At 46.0% G+C, this 18,967-nt stretch overlaps 1 protein-coding gene across 5 annotated transcripts in view; it reads right to left on the reverse strand.

The window, feature by feature from the left end:
• The window catches only part of HSF2BP (heat shock transcription factor 2 binding protein), an 87,426-nt gene that overhangs the window by 35,661 nt on the left and 32,798 nt on the right, over positions 1-18,967 (reverse strand). For all 5 annotated transcript variants that reach the window (XR_009737459.1, XM_061422835.1, XM_061422815.1 and 2 more), the window contains one exon: positions 15,197-15,314. Coding sequence is in view for 4 of the 5 variants with exons in the window: in XM_061422835.1 (XP_061278819.1) it covers positions 15,197-15,314 (118 nt within the window). In the remaining variant the exon portion in view is untranslated. The remainder of the gene's footprint in view (positions 1-15,196; positions 15,315-18,967) is intronic.

The raw sequence follows: 18,967 nt of genomic DNA on the forward strand, positions 1-18,967 counted from the left end.
CAGGCATAGTAAGTAGAAGGTATGCAAAATAATACTTGTCTCTGTGAGGCTTCATGAAAGGGAGGAACAACAGTGCCACGTAATCCCACCTTTTATGAACTTCCATAATCAAGAGACACAAATGAGGGCACAGGAAACCTCAAAGCTGTATTTACCTTTTATGAACCTTTTATTACCAATCCTGCATTTACATACCGGCAACCCTCAATTCCTAAGTATACTGTACTCTAAAGGTTCAATTCACTGTTTAAAATTTAATCCTACCTTTCAGTCAATGAATGTTACCCATGAAGTCTGGGTGGCCGCGTCAGGCCATTCAACCCTGTTTAATCTACCATTTAGGGATGAAGAAAGACACAATCCAACCATCGCTAACAACCGACAATCCTACTGACCTGGAGTTAAACAGGGTTTTACAAGTGGTCTTGGGAACGGACCACAACTAGTAATACAGAGTCAAATAAAAACTGGAAAGCTATAGGATTGACTTCTGACAGTATTGCAGAATAGAGAGAACCCCAAAACTTCATACTGCAAAGTAGCAGAAAAGGCTATACAAATATTTTGCAAACTCTTGAAAACGAATGGGCTTGCAAGAAATGAAGGGAAACCATCTCTTACCAGGAACTGAATGAGAGCTCAAATTCAGGAAGGCCTAAAGATGGCTGATTCCAGAGACACGGAGCATCAGTGTCAGTGCCTTTGTGCAAAGGGACAGAAAGAAGAGCCTCTGACCAACACGAGACAGGGCTTCAGAGCATAGGCCGCTTCAGGAAGCCAGAAGAATGTGAACTGCCAAGTTTGGCATGAATGCATACTTTCTGTATGGCCTGAAAATCCACAAGTTGATAAGAAAGTAGACCTGGGACAGGAGCTGTTCCAGCCTCTTAAAGCAAAGGGCCCTCGACTGGGTCGCCAGAGAGTTTCCACAAACACACTGCTAACAACTGTAAGTTCCTAAAAAAAGTCACAAAAAACGTGAACAATAAGTCCTTAAAGTAACAGCACAAAGAACCAATGACAGCCAGAATTTAAAAAAAAAAAATTCTCAGACACCACAACTATTAATTGCCAAATAGAAAACAGCTGTGTTTAACAGGTTTAAATAATTCAAAAAGAAATTTAAAACGAGATCAAGGAGTTACTGGGGATTATAAACAACAAAGGCAGCTCTAAAGAGAACCAAGCAGAATATAGAAGAAAACTTTAATAATCAAACTGTAAAACTCAAGGGTAACTGACACCTGGGAAAGGAAAAATACTGAACAGAAAAGAAAGCTAAAGAAATGACAGCAAACAGAACGAAGCTGGTAAAGAGGAAGTCGAGAAAGGCAGGTTCCAGGACAAGGGGAGCACTAAGGCTCAAGTGCAGATCTGCCCAGGCTACGGCCAGCTCTGAACCGTCCACTGCACAAGGCAGACAGTAAGGAGCCCGGTGGAGAAGAAGAAGAAAACCACAGATGGAGGCACAGATCTGGCTGCTGACTGCCTATGGGGAGCCAGAGTGGAGAAGTCAGGTGGAGTTAACTAGGTAGTTAGGACAAACATTGGTTCTCTTCAGAAAAAGGAATCAGAGCCCACAGCCTGCTCCCGAAGTGTCTGGAGTGTGTACAACTGAACATTTAACCCACAGACCAGCGGGCGAAGAGCGAGGCGTGTGTTCTGGATGCAAATTTATGGGGTGCCAAAAAAGCTTACTAATCAAAGTTTTTAAAATATACTGTAATGCAGCTTTTACAAGTCAAAACTATTGCAAAAATTCCATAATAAGCAATGTATCAAAATTTAATATCAAGATGAGATCAGTGACAGTACTGTGCCAAGATCTAATGGAGCCTGAGGCAAAAGGAGAATCAGGGATTGCGATCGGCCCATTAAGGGATTAATTACATAAATTATGGCATATGCATACACGATGCCATGGAAATGTGTATTACAGTTTCCTGTTAAAATAGCTGGCTTCCCCACTCAACTTGGCTTGTCGAAAGCAAGCTTCATGGCTGATGGGTCTTTATAGATACACAGGCTGGTGCGGTTCCTGGGACATGACAAGCACTTGGAAAGTTCCATATGGAAACTGAACAAGCTCCACACGATCGAGAGCCTAGCAGGGCAGCACGCAAGACAGTCTGTCCTCTCCTCCTTCAGAACAGCAATGCCCAGTTCTCAAATTACCATCTTCTGCCACCTCGCAGGCCACACAATGAGCCAAAATTACAAATCTTTGCAAGTTTTCCTGACAACTTTTACACATATCCAAAATCTATACACTGGTAACTCATTTAATGAGTTATTAAGAGATGTTCAAATAATGTATTCATGAGGAAGATTGATTCAACACAGTATTTAGAATTTTCTGAGCTCTCTAATCCAGAATCTCAAGAAGAGAAATGTTCAGGTCACCAGCACAGACGGCTGGAACTCCTCAGACTCCAGTGTGTTTCCCACATTGCTTTCCGGCTAGAGCAGCAGGCTGAGTCACTGCAATGGAGATCCTATGGCCCACAGGGCCTAAAACTTTTCTATCTGGCCCTTTGGGGAAAGCTTGCCAAGCAGTGCTTTAGAGCCTAAAAAGAAAACAAGCCACTCTTTCTTCTCTAGATTTTAAAAGGCTATTAATACCTGGGTGGTGACTGAAGTGTGGGGCAAACCCCAGATAATACGTCTAGTTGAAATTCTTCCACTGACTCCGTTTAAAGTGACAACAACACAAACTGACAACTATCTCTAAAATTTCACACTTGGTCATCATCAGCTCCATGCCAAAGAAGCTAGAATGGAGCAAACATAACCGCCACAGCACCACGTGACCTCCGGCTACTGCCAGGCTACCTCACTGAAGACCAGACCGCTCCCAGGTCACAGCACCACTTAGTAAACAACAAACTCTGAACCACTCACTAGTTCTCATGTAAATGCTTTCTGTTCCAACGTTTCTACTCCAACCAAAAGTACTGTAAATAATCTATCAAATTTCCAACAATCAGGTCAAAAGAGACTTTCCGTTCAATTCACTCCTCTGGTTGGTATTGTTCAGCCGCTCAGTCGTGTCCGACTCTTTGCAACCCCATGGATACCAGGCCTCCCTGTCCTTCACTATCTCCTGGAATTTGCTCAAACTCACGTCCACTGAGTCAATGATACCATCTAACCATCTCGTCCTCTGTCACCCTCTTCCTTCTCTTCCCACCCTCAATCTTTCCCAGCATCAGAGTCTTTTTCAATGAGTCAGCTCTTCACATCAGGTGGCCAAAGTATTGGAGCTTCAGCTTCAGCATCAGTCCTTCCAGTGAATATTCAGGGTTGATTTCCTTTAAGATTGGCCAGTTTGATCTCCTTCCAGTCCAGGGGACTTTCAAGAGTCTTTTCCAACACCACAGTTCAAAAGCATCAGTTCTCCAGTGCTCAGCATTCTTTATGGTCCAACTCTCACATCCACACATGACTACTGGAAAAACCATAGCTTTGACTATACAGACTTTTGCTAGCAAAGTGATGTCTCTGCTTTTTAATACACTGTCTAGACTTATCATAGCTTTTCTTCCAAGGAGCAAGGGTCTTTTAATTTCATGGCTGCAGTCGCCATCCACAAGGATTTTGGAGCCCCAGAAAACAAAGTTTCTTATTGTTTCCACTGTTTTCCCATCTATTTGCCATGAAGAGATGCAACCGGATGCCATGATCTTACTCTTCTGGTACTTCAGTATTAAAAGGAAATGTAGTTTCCCAAAGTACTGCAATACTGGGAGTCATTTTTCTTCCAATGACAAAAAAAATAGGCAAATTCTGTTTTTTCCCATGAACCTAAGCAGAAGATAGGTTACAAATTTCCTTGTCTCCAAAGTCTCGAGACTGAGACACATCCTCCATTGACGGCGAAAGGACTGAAGCAAGGCTGAGATAAAGGATGAGTAACCTGCACACTACAAGAGTAACTCTTCTGCAGTGAAAAGGCCCTCTCTCCATCTGAAGCAGAAGGCTCTCCCAGGAAGAGGCCCGAGAGCCCTCCAGACAGTCTGCCGTCCAAAGCTGAGTCACCAGAAGTCAAGTGATGCAACTAACTACCTTATTCTTCATTGTAAAAGAAATGGTAACCTGTAACCTGGAAGCAACAAAGAACACACCCAGGATTTCCAAAGAAACCAGCCATAAAAACAAACCAGAGGCATGACACATCAGTCACCCAAAACTGACTAAAATCTAAAGTAGCCAAATTAGCACAATCAAATAATTCTAAGGATCAAAGAGCAATAAACTTCTTAGAAAAGGCTGCATATGTTGTGTGAGAAAGAAGTAACTGGCAGAGCAATACAGACACTTCAGACTGAATGACAGATAGAAACTCATAGTTGGAGGCCCATCAGTTTTTAAAGAGGAACACAGTGACTGATTAGTTAAATGCTGGTTTGACTTGCCCTGCTTCGCTCAGGTTGAGCCTAAAAATCTTGTTGCTCAGTAGCTCAGTCACGTCTGACTTTGTGACCCCACAGTCTGCAGCACGCTGGGCTTCCCTGTCCTTCACATCTCCGAGTTTGCTCAAACTCATGTCAGTGATGCCATCCAACCATCTCTTCCTCTGTTGCCCCCTTCTTCTGCCCTCAATCTTTCTCAGCATCAGGGTCTTTTCCAGTGAGTCAGCTCGTCCCATCAGGCAGCCAAAGTACTACAGCTTCAGTTTCAGCATCAGTCCTTCCAGTGAATATTCAGTGTGGATTTCCTTTAGGTATTTTTTTACTCAAGTACCTGCAGAGTACATCATGAGAAACGCTGGGCTGGAGGAAGCACAAGCTGGAATCAAGATTGCCGGGAGCAATATCAATAACATCAGATATGCAGATGACACCACCTTATGGCAGAAAGTGAAGAAGAACTAAAAAGCCTCTTGATGAAAGTGAAAGAGGAGAGTGAAAAAGTTGGCTTAAAGCTCAACATTCAGAAAACGAAGATCATGGCATCTGGTCCCATCACTTCATGGCAAATAGATGGGGAAACAGTAGAAACAGTGTCAGACTTTATTTTTCTGGGCTCCAAAATCACTGCAGATGGTGATTGCAGCCATGAAATTAAAATTACTCCTTGGAAGGAAAGTTATGACCAACCTAGATAGCTTATTAAAAAGCAGAGACATTACTTTGCCAACAAAGGTCTGTCTAGTCAAGGCTATGGTTTTTCCAGTAGTCATTTATGGATGTGAGAGTTGAACTACAAAGAAAGCTGAGTCCCGAAGAATTGATGCTTTTGAACTGTGGTGTTGGAGAAAACTCTTGAGAGTCCCTTGGACTGCAAGGAGATCCAGCCAGTCCATTCTGAAGGAGATCAGTCCTGGGTGTTCATTGGTGGGACTGATTTCGAAGCTGAAATTCCAATACTTTGGCCACCTGGTGCGAAGAGCTGACTCATTTGAAAAGACCCTGATGCTGGGAGGGATTGGGGGCAGGAGGAGAAGGGGACGACAGAGGATGAGATGGTTGGATGGCATCACCGACTCAAGGGAAATGGGTTTGGGTGGACTCTGGGAGTTGGTGATGGACAGGGAGGCCTGGCGTGCTGCGGTTCATGGGGTCACAAAGAGTCGGACACGACTGAGCGACTGAACTGAACTGAACTATGTAACATAGAAGCCACACAAAAAGAACAACATCCACCTCCCTGGTTAAAAAAGCAAATCCCCTTAGTGAACTCCATCTGAACTGGGACTTCGTAGAGGTGGGACCACTATCCTCACCTGATGTGGGAGTAAGGTGTGAATCTCCACAGACCTTGACATACGCGTGGACCCCACCAATCCTGCTCTCTGCATGTGCACCAGCAGCAGTCGACTGCTCTGATGGTCCCCACCACCACGAGAAGTTTGGCTGGGTTGATCTGAAAGGCTCAAATGCATTTTCACTGCTGTGTCCCCGCATACTGTCACAATCTGTTTATCTATTCTCCAGCTGACAGAGGTTTCATTACTTTGCTGCTGTGTGCTGTGACGTTTCTACACACCTGTCATGGGGTTTATGGGCAGCACCTTCCCTGGAGTAGGTATGCAGAAGTGGATCATCCGTCCCAGGCACATACAGCTAACAGATTCAGCCCCGCCGTTTCATCTCCCTCCCACCCACAGAGCAGACAGGACTCATGTCCTCCCCAAAGCTCAGAATTGCCAGACTCAAGACTGTTTTCACTGAGATGGAATGAAATGGCATCTCGTCATGGTTATGATTTGCTCTGAGGCTGACGTCAAGGATCTGCTCCACATTCATGAAGTTCAGCACGTCTTCTGTGAGGAACTGACCACCTCCTCTACCCCAAAGTGCACTGTTATTTACCTTTTTCTTACTGAGAAAGCCAAATACAGGTTTGTTTTTTTTTTTTTTAATTGACTATGCCAAAGCCTTTGACTGTGTGGATCACAATAAACTGTGGAAAATTCTGAAAGAGATGGGAATACCTGACTGTGTGGATCACAATAAACTGTGTTAAATTCTGAAAGAGATGGGAATACCAGACCACCTGATCTGCCTCTTGAGAAATTTGTATGCAGGTCAGGAAGCAACAATTAGAACTGGACATGGAACAACAGACTGGTTCCAAATAGGAAAAGGAGTTCGTCAAGGCTGTATATTGTCACCCTGTTTATTTAACTTATATGCAGAGTACATCATGAGAAATACTGGGCTGGAAGAAATGCAAACTGGAATCAAGATTGCCGGGAGAAATATCAATAACATCAGATATGCAGATGACACCACCCTTACGGCAGAAAGTGAAGAGGAACTCAAAAGCCTCTTGATGAAAGTGAAAGTGGAGAGTGAAAAAGTCAGCTTAAAGCTCAACATTCAGAAAACGAAGATCATGGCATCCGGTCCCATCACTTCATGGGAAATAGATGGGGAAACAGTGGGAAAAGTGGCTGACTTTATTTTTCTGGGCTCCAAAATCACTGCAGATGGTGACTGCAGCCATGAAATTAAAAGACGTTTACTCCTTGGAAGGAAAGTTATGACCAACCTAGATAGCATATTCAAAAGCAGAGACATTACTTTGCCAACAAAGGTTCGTCTAGTCAAGGCTATGGTTTTTCCTGTGGTCACGTATGAATGTGAGAGTTGGACTGTGAAGAACGCTGAGCGCCGAAGAATTGATGCTTTTGAACTGTGGTGTTGGAGAAGGCTCTTGAGAGTCCCTTGGACTGCAAGAAGATCCAACCAGTCCATTCTGAAGGAGATCAGCCCTGGGATTTCTTTGGAAGGAATGATGCTAAAGCTGAAACTCCAGTACTTTGGCCACCTCATGCGAAGAGTTGACTCATTGGAAAAGACTCTGATGCTGGGAAGGATTGGGAGCAGGAGGAGAAGGGGACGACAGAGGATGAGATGGCTGGATGCCATCACTGACTTGATGGACGTGAGTCTCAGTGAACTCCGGGAGTTGGTGATGGACAGGGAGGCCTGGCGTGGTGCAATTCATGGGGTCGCAAAGAGTCGGACACGACTGAGCGACTGATCTGATCTTTTTTTTTTTTAGTAAGTATTTATTTATTTTTGGCTCTGATGGGTCTTCATTACTGCACGGACTTTCCTCTAGTTGCAATGACTGGAGGCTGTTCTCTAGTTGTGGTGTGCAGGCTTCTCCATGTGGTAGCGTCTGTTGCAGGGCACAGGCTCTAGGGCACACAGGCTTCAGCAGCTGCAGCTCACGGGCTCAGTAGCTGTGGCTCCTGGGCACTCACGGGCTCAGCTGTGGCGCACAGGTTTAGTTGCTCTGGGGCACGCAGGATCTTCCCTGATCGGGATCCAACCCAAGTGTCCTGAATTGGCAAGCAAATTCTTTACCACTGAGCCACCAGGGAAGCCCTGCTTGTTTCTTTAATATACATAGAATGATCAAACTTGATAGGCTAAAACCCTAAAAATGCCTTTCAAAAGAACTGAGGTTATACTCAGCATTGGTTACCAGGCTCTAATGTAGTCTCAACAAATGGTAAACATTTTGTGGCTGAAAGCTCTGCTGCCTAGAAAATAATATATATTAGTTCCAGACCCGAAATGTTGGACATAAACTTTTCAGAAGTTGGTTAACCTTTTTAATATCTGGAAATGCTGATAACGCCAAATTAAGGAGTTTGAATATATTTAAGTTTTGTCTTTAAAACATACCTTTTCAAAACATTTAACTGTTAACCAACATCATGATCAATTATTTATAATGTCCTTAATGATAACTTTTCTACCATCCCATATTACTAAAGTTTTGACTAGAAAACCATTTAGAAACCTGATCATGTTTGAAGATTTCTTTTCAATTGGCATCAAGCCACTCCTAAGTGAAGAGGTGTCAGGCCACCCGAATGCACAGTAACACATTGTATAACTTCTAACAACAAACAAGTATGACCATAACCCAGAAAGTGAGTATTTGCCTCTCATTTGCTCATTCAGCAACATTCACTGAGCACCTCTGTGTACCAGGCCTTGAGGACACAGCCTGTGCTGTCTAGAAGCTTACAGTGAACGGAAGACGATGACAAAGCACTGAACACACCCTGACGCGTGTGCTCAGAGCTCCCTCTCTAAGCTCAGTGCCCTAAACTCAGTTCTAAAATATCTCTACTGTTTTAAGACGTTTTATGGAAAAGCCTCCAGAATCACCTTCCAAGAAGTACAGTCTGCATTCTGATTATCCCAGGTCAGTTCTTTCCCATTTGGAGGCTGGGTGTCTACAGGCAAAGTCAGCCCGTCAGTCCTGACAGTGAATCGTCACTCGCTGAGGCTCCGATCTGCAGGGCTGACACAGCCACTTGGAGCTGCCCCTACTCAACAAGCAGTAGGACTGATCTGGTCACACAGCAGGGACGGGTCTTCCTGCGGTGCTCACAAGCTGGTTCTGCACCACAGGACCTGACAGACGTCCTAAGCGGGGCTTCTACCTCACTAAACTGTTGGTAACAACTGGGCAGCCCACAGCTGGGGGTATAAACCAACAGTAACTGCAAGCAGGGGGAGCAAGCACCCCATCCCCAGAGGAATTTCTCAAGCCCACTCTGCAGAGCCGCTGCCCACATGCTGTGCGCTCAGGGGCCCCTGCATGGTGAAGCATGCCGTATCAGTGACCAGTGCTGCTACAGATTAAACCTACTGCATGGAGCCGAACCCCAGGTCCGGTGGGGGGTGCGGGGAGGGTGTGCATACCTTATGGAGAACTAAGCAGTGGCTGAAGAATTATGGAGAACCCCTCTCTGCCACTGCCCTCCAGCTCACCCCCCAGGACTTTCCTCTCTCCATCTTCCTGCTCATCCCCCAGTGGCCCCCTCTCTCCAGCAGGGACTTTACCCAACCCATTCAATGACACTCTCAGCAGGTCTGGCTCCCACACTGACCCTAAGAAGCAAAGACAACAAGAGCTCAGAAAGCTTCCTATGGCTTGTGTCAACAGGACTGGTAAAATCATAATGAAGGTTGGGCAATAAGACAGTTGTGTATAAAAGACTCCGGGGAGAGTTTAAAAGGCTGGAAGTAACCCTAATTCCTGAAATCCAGATCTCCAATGTGAAACACAAAACAAGTTTTTCCAGCTCTTACTGAGCGTCAAGGAGAGTGGCAGCACCAGTGTCAGGTGACTCCAGTGGGCAAACAAGACACAACCAGGAGTCTCGGAGGGTCCACCGTGCCAGACCCAGGGCCGGCACGACGCCTGGGGGCCCCCAGCAATCCCAAGATCAGGGCACAGACTCTGCCTGTGCTGAGCACTCTGCGTGCCAGGCTGATGCCCCATGGCTGGAGATGGAAGGGTAAGGTCTGATGCTGTGAGGATGGGGAAATTCCAGACACTTCACACCCTGAGGGCTGGCTGCATGAGGAAGAGGTGGGCAGGATCCGCCCCCAACCCAGTGGCTCATCACCACCTGCCAGAACTCACTTCCCCAGCCTTGACAGACAGAGCCTGGCCTCGGGCCGGCCTGGGGCTGCCCACAGTCCTATCAACTGGCCACATGGTGCAGACGCCAAAGAGGCTGATGAGGATGTAAAAATTATCAACAGAGAACACAGTCCTGGTTGGTGTAGCAAGAAGGTGTACCCTTGGAGGTACAGATGCCGAGGCTTAAACGATACAGCCAACAGCAACCCCGCCACCCTGCCATCAGCACAAGCACCTTGAAAAGCCCCAGGGCCCACTGGTGTCCAACCACCAGATGTCGTCAGAAGTTTCTAGACTTGGAGAGTTTAACAAGGGTCTTCTAAAAAAAGGCAGATAAACTGGAGCTAGTAAGAAATTAAACGGCCTGAGAGGACATAACATTGAAAGAACTCACGGAGGCCAAGTCACAACAACGTCCCATTTGCAGCGAAGAGGGGCCCCTGGGGAGAGTCAAGTCTGTTATATGGCCACTGACCCCCAGGGTCCATGGGGACTTCAAGAGAAGCAAAAGGAACACGGTGCCATGAACCAGCCCTTCATCCCAGGAAGATGCGCCACGTCGTGGAAAAGTCAAAGCCACCCAGGTCCTAGCAGAGCTGGCCAATACGAACCCCAGGGTCCTATGGACAGTGGTCAGAGCACAGCTGGGAGAACACAGGCTGAGAAGGAGCCAGTGGGGAGGATAACTCAAAGATGCCAAAGCAAGAGACGACACCTAACTGAGCAAAGTCCCAGAGAGCAACTAAGCAAAAGGGCAGCTAGTGAAAGCCCTCCAGCCCCACAAGGCCACGTGAGAGACTGCTGGTGAGGCGGGTGAAGAGTGAGGCAGTGAGGCGGGTGAGCGCAGGCCACGCCCCTCAGGTTTCCCTGGGGAGCAGGCAGGAAGGCACCTGCTGGGACCCCCACACCTATGCTGCAGGGAAATAAAGGACAGATGAGGGCTGCAGAGGGCTCAGGACCAGGGGAGGGTGAACCAGCATGACTGTGCATCTGGAAACCTCCTCCAGCACCACGGCAACCAGGAAGGGAGCAGCTGACAGCAGGTCCAAGGTCAGCACTCAGGAGATGGTGGGGAGGGGCCTGGGGCCGCTGACAGAGGAAAGGAAACCCCAACACGCCTCACCAGCGGATCCAAGTGAGCTGGGCGGCCAACGGAGTGACTGGAGGAGAGAAAAGCAGTGCGGAGCGGGAGTCTCAGCAAGGTTTGGAGGCAAAGGGAGGAAGGAGCTGAACAGGACAGCAGTACGTGTCTGAGGACCGAGACGGAGCTGCCCACCTCATAGGCTGACAATGCACACGAGGACCAAGTCCAGGACCCTCTGCACGCTGTTATAACAGTGAACGTGGGTCATGATATATCTGCCCAAATCCACACATGGACCACAGCTGGAGCGAACGCACACGCATATGCTATGGTCTCTGGGCAATTACGATGCATCAAAGCAGGTTCAGCCTTGGTAAAAAAAATTCTCATGAGTCATGTTGATAATTGGGAGAGCCGTGATGAGAAGGCGATGGCACCCCACTCCAGTACTTTTGAATCCCATGGACGGAGGAGCCTGGTGGGCTGCAGTCCATGGGGTCGTGAAGAGTCGGACACAACTGAGCAACTTCACTTTCACTTTTCACTTTCATGCATTGGAGAAGGAAATGACAACCCACTCCAGTGTTCTTGCCTGGAGAATCCCAGGGACGGAGGAGTCTGGTGGGCTGCCATCTATGGGGTCACACAGAGTCAGACACGCCTGAAGCGACTTAGCAGCAGCAGCAGCAGCAGCATGTGGAGCAGGGGCAGAGGTTTATGGGGAAGTTTTGTATATTCCTCTCAATCTTGTTGTGAAACTAAAAACTTGCTCTAAATAAAATTTTTTTTTAATCCCCATCTCTGGCTCTAAGGTACCCAAGCTGCTGAAAAGGAGCAGCCTTTGATCACGAAGGTGGAAAGGAAAGTAAAATCCCCAAGAAAAAGGCAAGATGCAGTCAAGTCGAGGAGAGGTCAAAAAGCAAAGGAAGTGCTTGCAGAACGAGAGGTCCTAGTTCAGAGCACTTGGGGCCGGACTTCAACAGCGATGCAGGATGTGGGTGACAGTGTGCGTATCAGGAGGCAGCTGGAGAGAACCAAGCGGGGGACCTGCTTCAGTGACCCCAAGAGGGCTCGAGGCTGACAGCTGCTCACGCTGTGCTCAGGAGTCAGAAGGAAGCCTGTCAAGTAAGCAAGCAAACGTCTCTGCAGGCAGTCCTCCCACCTCCCGCTGCAGTGGACAGGAGCCCATCAGGACGAAGAGGCAGAGGGTTCCATGCACCAGATCCAGAGAGGCAAGAAGAGACCCAGGCCCCACACCATGCCACAGAAACTGGAGGAGGGGCTTGGCTGGCCCTGCAAACACTGACCGTGTACAGACACAGAAGCAGGAGACAACAGAATGATAACAAATCATTAAGAAAAAGACAACCCAACAGAAAATGGGCAACAGGCATTCATGGAAAAAAAACTCATGCTATGAACATGTGAAGAGAGTCACACCCTCACTGGTAAGTTAAACCTAAAGACAGAAACAGAGATAACATGAGTGTTCTTTACAAGAACAGAACCATGAAGAACTGACGAGGGAGTGGGAAGACAGAGCTCTGTGCAGTGTGTGTGCAACTGTGCACTCTGGTGACCCATGGGGCAGCACTTCATAAAACTGAATGTGCGTGTCCTTTATCTCAAGCATTGCACTTCTGGGAAAACTCTTCAAAGAACTCTCACACAAGTTAGCAAGGACATGTTTGCCAAAGATTTTCACTTTAACATTACATTGTAGAGTAAAACATGAAAATAACATACATGTCCATCCATAGTGAGAACATAATTCAAACGTTACATTTTCTTTGATGCAAAATACTTACAAGGGTAAGAAGATCCACATACAACTTGTAAACATACACACACCACTAGGTAAGTTACATGTCACGTTGTACTACATATACTGCTCATGTACACACACACTTAAGTGGACCGGAGAGCTTTGCTCCAGAGAAGACCGAGTCAACACACCCGCCCTCTCGCTGTCTCTGATGCAGCTATAAACTCTGGACAGAATACAAGGAGCAGCTAGGTTAGGCCCCAGAAAAGGAAACAGAAGCAGGTGGATTGTGAAGAAGACCATAACTGTAAGAACCACCAAACCAGCAGTTCACCACTCAGCCCCCAAGCCCAAGGTGGCCCTGACCCACACAGAGCGTGCCAGTAGAAGCCCAGGGCTCAGGCTTGAGGAGATGAGGGGGAGCACTGACCAGGCTGGCGGTGGGAGCCCTCGGGTAACGCAGACTCTGTGGGAAGGGAATCATCCTCACCACCCAAAGGAACTGGGATCCTCTTCACTCCAGCACTTGCCCTGGGTGTGGGCACAGTGCAGGAATGTGACACCTCAGGACACAGAGAACCAGCCTTCCAGGGGAAGGACTAAAGAGGGCTCCTGAGAACAAACAAGCACCAAGACATCATGGAGAGTTAGGAGCTCAGGAATGTGACCCCACGAGGTCGCCTATAGACTCCAGGCCTCACCCCAGCTATGCATGTGTGGATCTGATCATAAGCAGCATGTACTAGACTCTGAGAACTAAAACATCACATCATCCAGGTCTTGGACAGGGACACATGAGAGGGGCAGACCCAAGAGCACTGCCAAGGCCTCTTAAAAGTGGAACTGACGGGAGTGGTTAGGATTTGGTGGTCAGGATTCAGCACTTTCACTGCCATAGCCCAGGTTCAATCCCTGGTCAGGGAACTGTGATCCTGCAAGCCACGTTAATGTGGCTAAAACCAAAACAACAACAAAAAATGGAACTGACATGGAAGTCATAAACAGAGAAGGCTGGTCAGAACTTGTGACCTGACCCCAACCAGGCTGACTGCCTGCTGCAACAAAACATCAACATTTCCCATAAGATTTAAGCAAGACTCAGGACCTCAAAGCATAATATTCAAATGTCCAGGATACAATCCAAAAATTACTCAGCCTATAAAGAAACAGGGAAAATCCCAACTCATGTGGAACAAGAGAATCAAAACATACCAAAGCCAAGATGACACAGATATAAGAAGTATCTGACAAAGACTTAAAGAAGCTATTAAATAAAGAGCTCCAAGAAGTAAAAGCAAACACCCAAAATAAATGGTGCAGTGGCAGAATCTGAAAATGGATCAAGGTTTCCTATCCTAATCTCTGCGGCCAACACGTAACACCCTGGTCATGTTAAGCTGGGCTTCCCTGTGTCACAACAGTAAAGAACCTGCCTGCCAGTGCAGGAGACGTGGGTTCAATCCCTGGGTTGCGAAGATTCCCTGGAAAAAGAAATGGCAACCCACTCCAGTATTCTTGCCTGGGAAATCCCAAGGACAGAGGAGCCTGGCAGACTCCAAAAGAGTCAGACATGACTTAGCAACTAAACCACAACAACATCGTGTTAAGTCACCTGGTCCAGGCAGTGAGACTCAGCAGATACAACTAAGGTCACTAATCAGCTGGCTCTGAGTTAATCAAAAAGGAGTTTATTCAGCTATGCCAAATGTAAACCTATGACCCCATCGAAAGCATAGTGTTTTCTCCAGCTGGTAGGAGAAGAAGAAATAGAAGAAGTTTCAAAGTGAAGTAAGATTCAGGGAGTTGCTTTGATCTGAAGATGGGGTGGGGGTCAGGTGATAAGGAATTCAATCACCCCTGGAAGCTAAACATGGCCCCACCTGACAGCCAGCAAGGAGACAGGGACCAGACTCCTATGAACACAAGGAATTGGGTTCCTCCAGCAACCTGAATGCACGTGGAAGCAGACTCTGACCCAGAACCTCTTGAAAGAGACCCAACTGGACCATCCTTGATTGGGGCCTCGTGAGGCCCTGTTGGGATACCAAGCAAGCTCACTCAAACCTCTGACCTGCAGACCCTGAAGCAGGTGTTGTTTCAACCACTCCGTGCGTAGTAACTGGTCACACACAGGTGAAAGTGAGGCCAGGTTCTGGTCCCTGGAAGTGGGGTGCTGCCACAGCCATCACCTAGTCTAAAGTTCACCCACGACAGCATCTGGGACTCAATGATTGCCCTGAGATAGGAAGATTCCTTTTGCTTGTATTATTTTTCTAAAATAGTATCAAATCGAGAGTGCATCCCTTAATTCTCCAGGAAATTTGTTTCTTCTATTTTTTAGACCTATAGCTAAATTAACTGTGTTTGCTTGAAAAAGAGGCCCAATCAGCAAATTCTAACTCATATGTAAATAAACGTGAACTTTTCAATACTAGCCACCGTACACTTTGAGTTTGGTACACTGTCCGGGCTTCAGGTCCCCTAGAAGCTGCAGTATGGTGTCCAGGAGCACCCGACTCGAGTTAACCAGGAACTCACGGCCACTGGCTATGGCGGCTACATCTGCAACAGAAAGAGGACACAGAGCATCAAAATCATTGCTACTTCAAAACCTAGAGAAGTCTGTCCAAGACAGAGGAGTGTTGCTGTCTTTCTTCTAACATACCTAATGAACGCAGAATAGTTAGCCACAGAGCCAACAGCCAGAATAGGGTAACTGAGAAGCAGAGCAGTCGTAAGAAGGTGAGCAATGTCCACTGTGATTAGCAAAGGGCTGGGTGGTGGAACAGAGCGCTGGGTCTAAATACAGGTGCAGTCTGGCCACAGCACAGCAAGTGGACACCAGGCTCCGGAATACTGGATAAACAGCTATGAGCGGTCAGGGTCCAAACAGAAGGTCGGGGCTGGGGACTTTATCTGGGACCAAGGACACTAAAATACACCTTCCACCCTAGGAGTGAAATCCTGAGGACTTTAAACTAGAATACCAAACTGACATCATGAGGTCAAAAGAGACCAGGACAAAAACTGATTACAAGAAAAGTTTTTTTATAAATTGTACACACCACTGTGGGTCAGCGAGTGTCACCTTTCTTCATGCTTGAGGTCCCACAGAACCAACAAGGAAACCAGACCAAGTCATCACCCTGCCTCCCCAGGGACACTGTGGAGCTAACACTGGCTCCGTCACACTCCCAGATACCTACAAGGACACGTCAGTAATCCAGAATATTTATTTATGTGCCGGTATGATTTTTCCTTGGCTAGGTCTAACAATAAAGCATGATTCAGAGTGACTGAAATTCCTAACCCACATGAGCCGGTCTGGCTGGAGGAGACAGAGGGCAGCGGCACCCGGAGGCCTCTGGCCTCACCAGATGCACTTCCAGTTAAGTGTGGTGTTCACGGGACGGTTCTGGCAAGATCCTCTACAAGTTTAAGAAACTGTTCTATTTTTCGTTTGCTAGTAACTATCAAGAATGGAGGATAAATTCTATCACTGACTTGCTCTGTCTTTGATTAACTGTTATCTAATAGCAGAATATAAATTTCATCTATGCTACCAGGCCAACCCTATGGAACCAGACACTGGACATTCCTGATCAAACAAGAATATTAAAGTCTCCTAAACCTAACAGATTTGTTCCCATTTTTGCTTGGTATTCCAGCAATTTTTGCCTCATAATTGCCTCATGCTATTTAATTTGGAATATCATTTCATGACAGCGATAACTTTACTGAAGACAGGACCCTTCACTGACAAATGTGATGTTATTTGTTCAATAAATTTGAACCTGATGCCTATATTTTCTATCACAAGAAACACTCTAGTTTTACTATAGAAATACCTTGGGGGAAATGAAGCATTGGGCATCATAAACTCAAAGTCATTCTAAGGAAGTTTTTGGAGATGACATTCTTCATATTAAGAAAGGAAACACACATTCTAGCTACATACTTCAGTAGTTTCCAGAGATGACTTGCCAACAAACCATGCCTCTGGTCTGCAGGCCTTGTGTTGTTCCTGACTTGGGTATGAGCAGCAGAACGCAACCCACCTGCTGCACAACTCTCAAGGCAAGACAGAAAGAACCTGGCAGCTTCCACCTCTGTCCCTTGCCAGCTGCTCTCGGAGCCCTGGTTGCTAGGAAAGAAATCTAACTCTTGCTGAGACGCAACTACATTCAAGTATACCATGGAGAGGCCCGAGACTCCACAAGGAGAGGAGGAGTCCTGCTCACCCCCCGCTGTGCTACCCACAGTAATGTGAGTCAGCCCCGCTGAGGTCCCAGTCAGAGCAGAGCAGCAGCAGATCCTGCCTGCCAAGTCCAGAGCAAACTGCAAGTTGTTGAGAGAAATAAATGACTGGTAGTGTTTAATGACAAGATTTGGGGGCAGTCTGTTACATAGCAACAGATAACAGAAACATCACTAATATGTCACTCAAGAAAAAAGTTAGAGCAAAACGTACATTGTACCAGAGCAAGCAACACCACCCGACAAGACGCAGCAACTTTACTGGCGCGTGAGGTCCCTTCCCACGTATCCAGTATTGTAAGGGTGAAGGCCAATCCTCCCTTTCACTAAGCACAGGTGAAGGAGCAACTATGAAGTAAAATAAATGTCAACAAAGTTCTACACTGACAGCTCCGGGAATTATCAGTCTATCTGCGATACGTGAGTTAGCCCTAGGACTGTGAAGGATTGCTGGTTTACTTTTCTGTTAAACTGCACGTTTTTTTCTCCTCTAGGTTCATTTTTCTTCAAAGTTTATAGGTACTTCTAGAAGTTACCATAGTAATTATATAATTTAAGAAATGAAACTAGTGTGAATTACATATGCTGATAAAAAATATAAAAAGTTGAGGGATATTATGTATGATACTTTTGCTTTACCTTGTAATTATTTTGTCTTATTTTTTATAATAGGAATCATAATAAAGGTACAGACATAATAATAGTAACACAGATCAATGGTAGAAGTGAGAGTCCAGAAATAAACACTCAATTTATGATTAACTGATTTTCAAGAATTGGGATCAAGACAATTGAATGGAGACAGGATAAAAGAATTATCTTTTCAACAAATGGTGCTGGGACAACTAGATAGCCACATGCAAAGAAAAAAGACTGAACCCCTACCTTATACCATACATAAAAATTAACCCAAAATGGATCAGAGAGACAAATGTGTGAGCTAAAACTATAAAACTCTTAGAAGAAAACACGGGGTAAATCTTCATATTCTTGAATTAAACCAATGACTTCTTATATATGACAACAAAAAAGCAAGTAACTAAAGAAAAAAATACACTGTTGCTGCTGCTGCTGCTAAGTCACTTCAGTCGTGTCCGACTCTGTGGACCCCATATACGGCAGCCCACCAGGCTCCCCGTCCCTGGGATTCTCCAGGCAAGAACACTGGAGTGGGGTGCCATAAATACACTGTATATCATCAAAAAGGTACCACTTTTGTGCTTCAAAGGACACTACCAAGAAGCGAAAAGACAACTACAGAATGACAGAAAAGTTTTGTAAATAATATACCTGATAAGGGGCTGGTATCTAGAATATACAAAGAACTCTAACAACTCAATAATAAAAAGACAAATGACTTAATTTTGAAATGTGCAAAGGACTTAAATAGACATTTCTCCAAAGAAGAGACACAAATGGCCAACGAATACATGAAAAGATGCTCAACCTACTGCACTGGGTTAGATAAATTTCCACCATGGAAGAGTGTGTGTTCAGACTGTTAGGGCACCCAGTCAAAGAAAAATCAAGGGCCAGGCCTATGCTGGCAGAGCTCCGCTGCCAGCCAGGTGCTATCACCTGTTGACCCATCATGAATTAAAGAGCTCCAAGCAGATCCCCCGACTTTCCAACAGCCCATCTACAAGTGTAATTCCTTTCTTTCTATTTGTTCAGATTCCTTCCCTTAACACTCAATTGCACTCTCAGGAAAGACAGACTCCAAGCACCTTCCGTTTCTCCCAATCTCTAACTGTCATTCTGGGACCATCATCACCCCTGCTCTCTGGACACAGCTCCTGCAAAGTTTAACAGATAGGCGTTTATTTTGTAAATGAAATGGATAGGCACTACAGAAGGAAAATTTTTAGAGTCCTAGAAAACTCTCCTACACACAAATTACAACCAATCTGAATATTATTTGCCCATACTATGTATGATTCAAGAAACAACCACAAAAT

Source organism: Bos javanicus, chromosome 1, assembly GCF_032452875.1.
Source record: "Bos javanicus breed banteng chromosome 1, ARS-OSU_banteng_1.0, whole genome shotgun sequence".
In the NCBI taxonomy this organism is placed as follows: domain Eukaryota; kingdom Metazoa; phylum Chordata; class Mammalia; order Artiodactyla; family Bovidae; genus Bos; species Bos javanicus.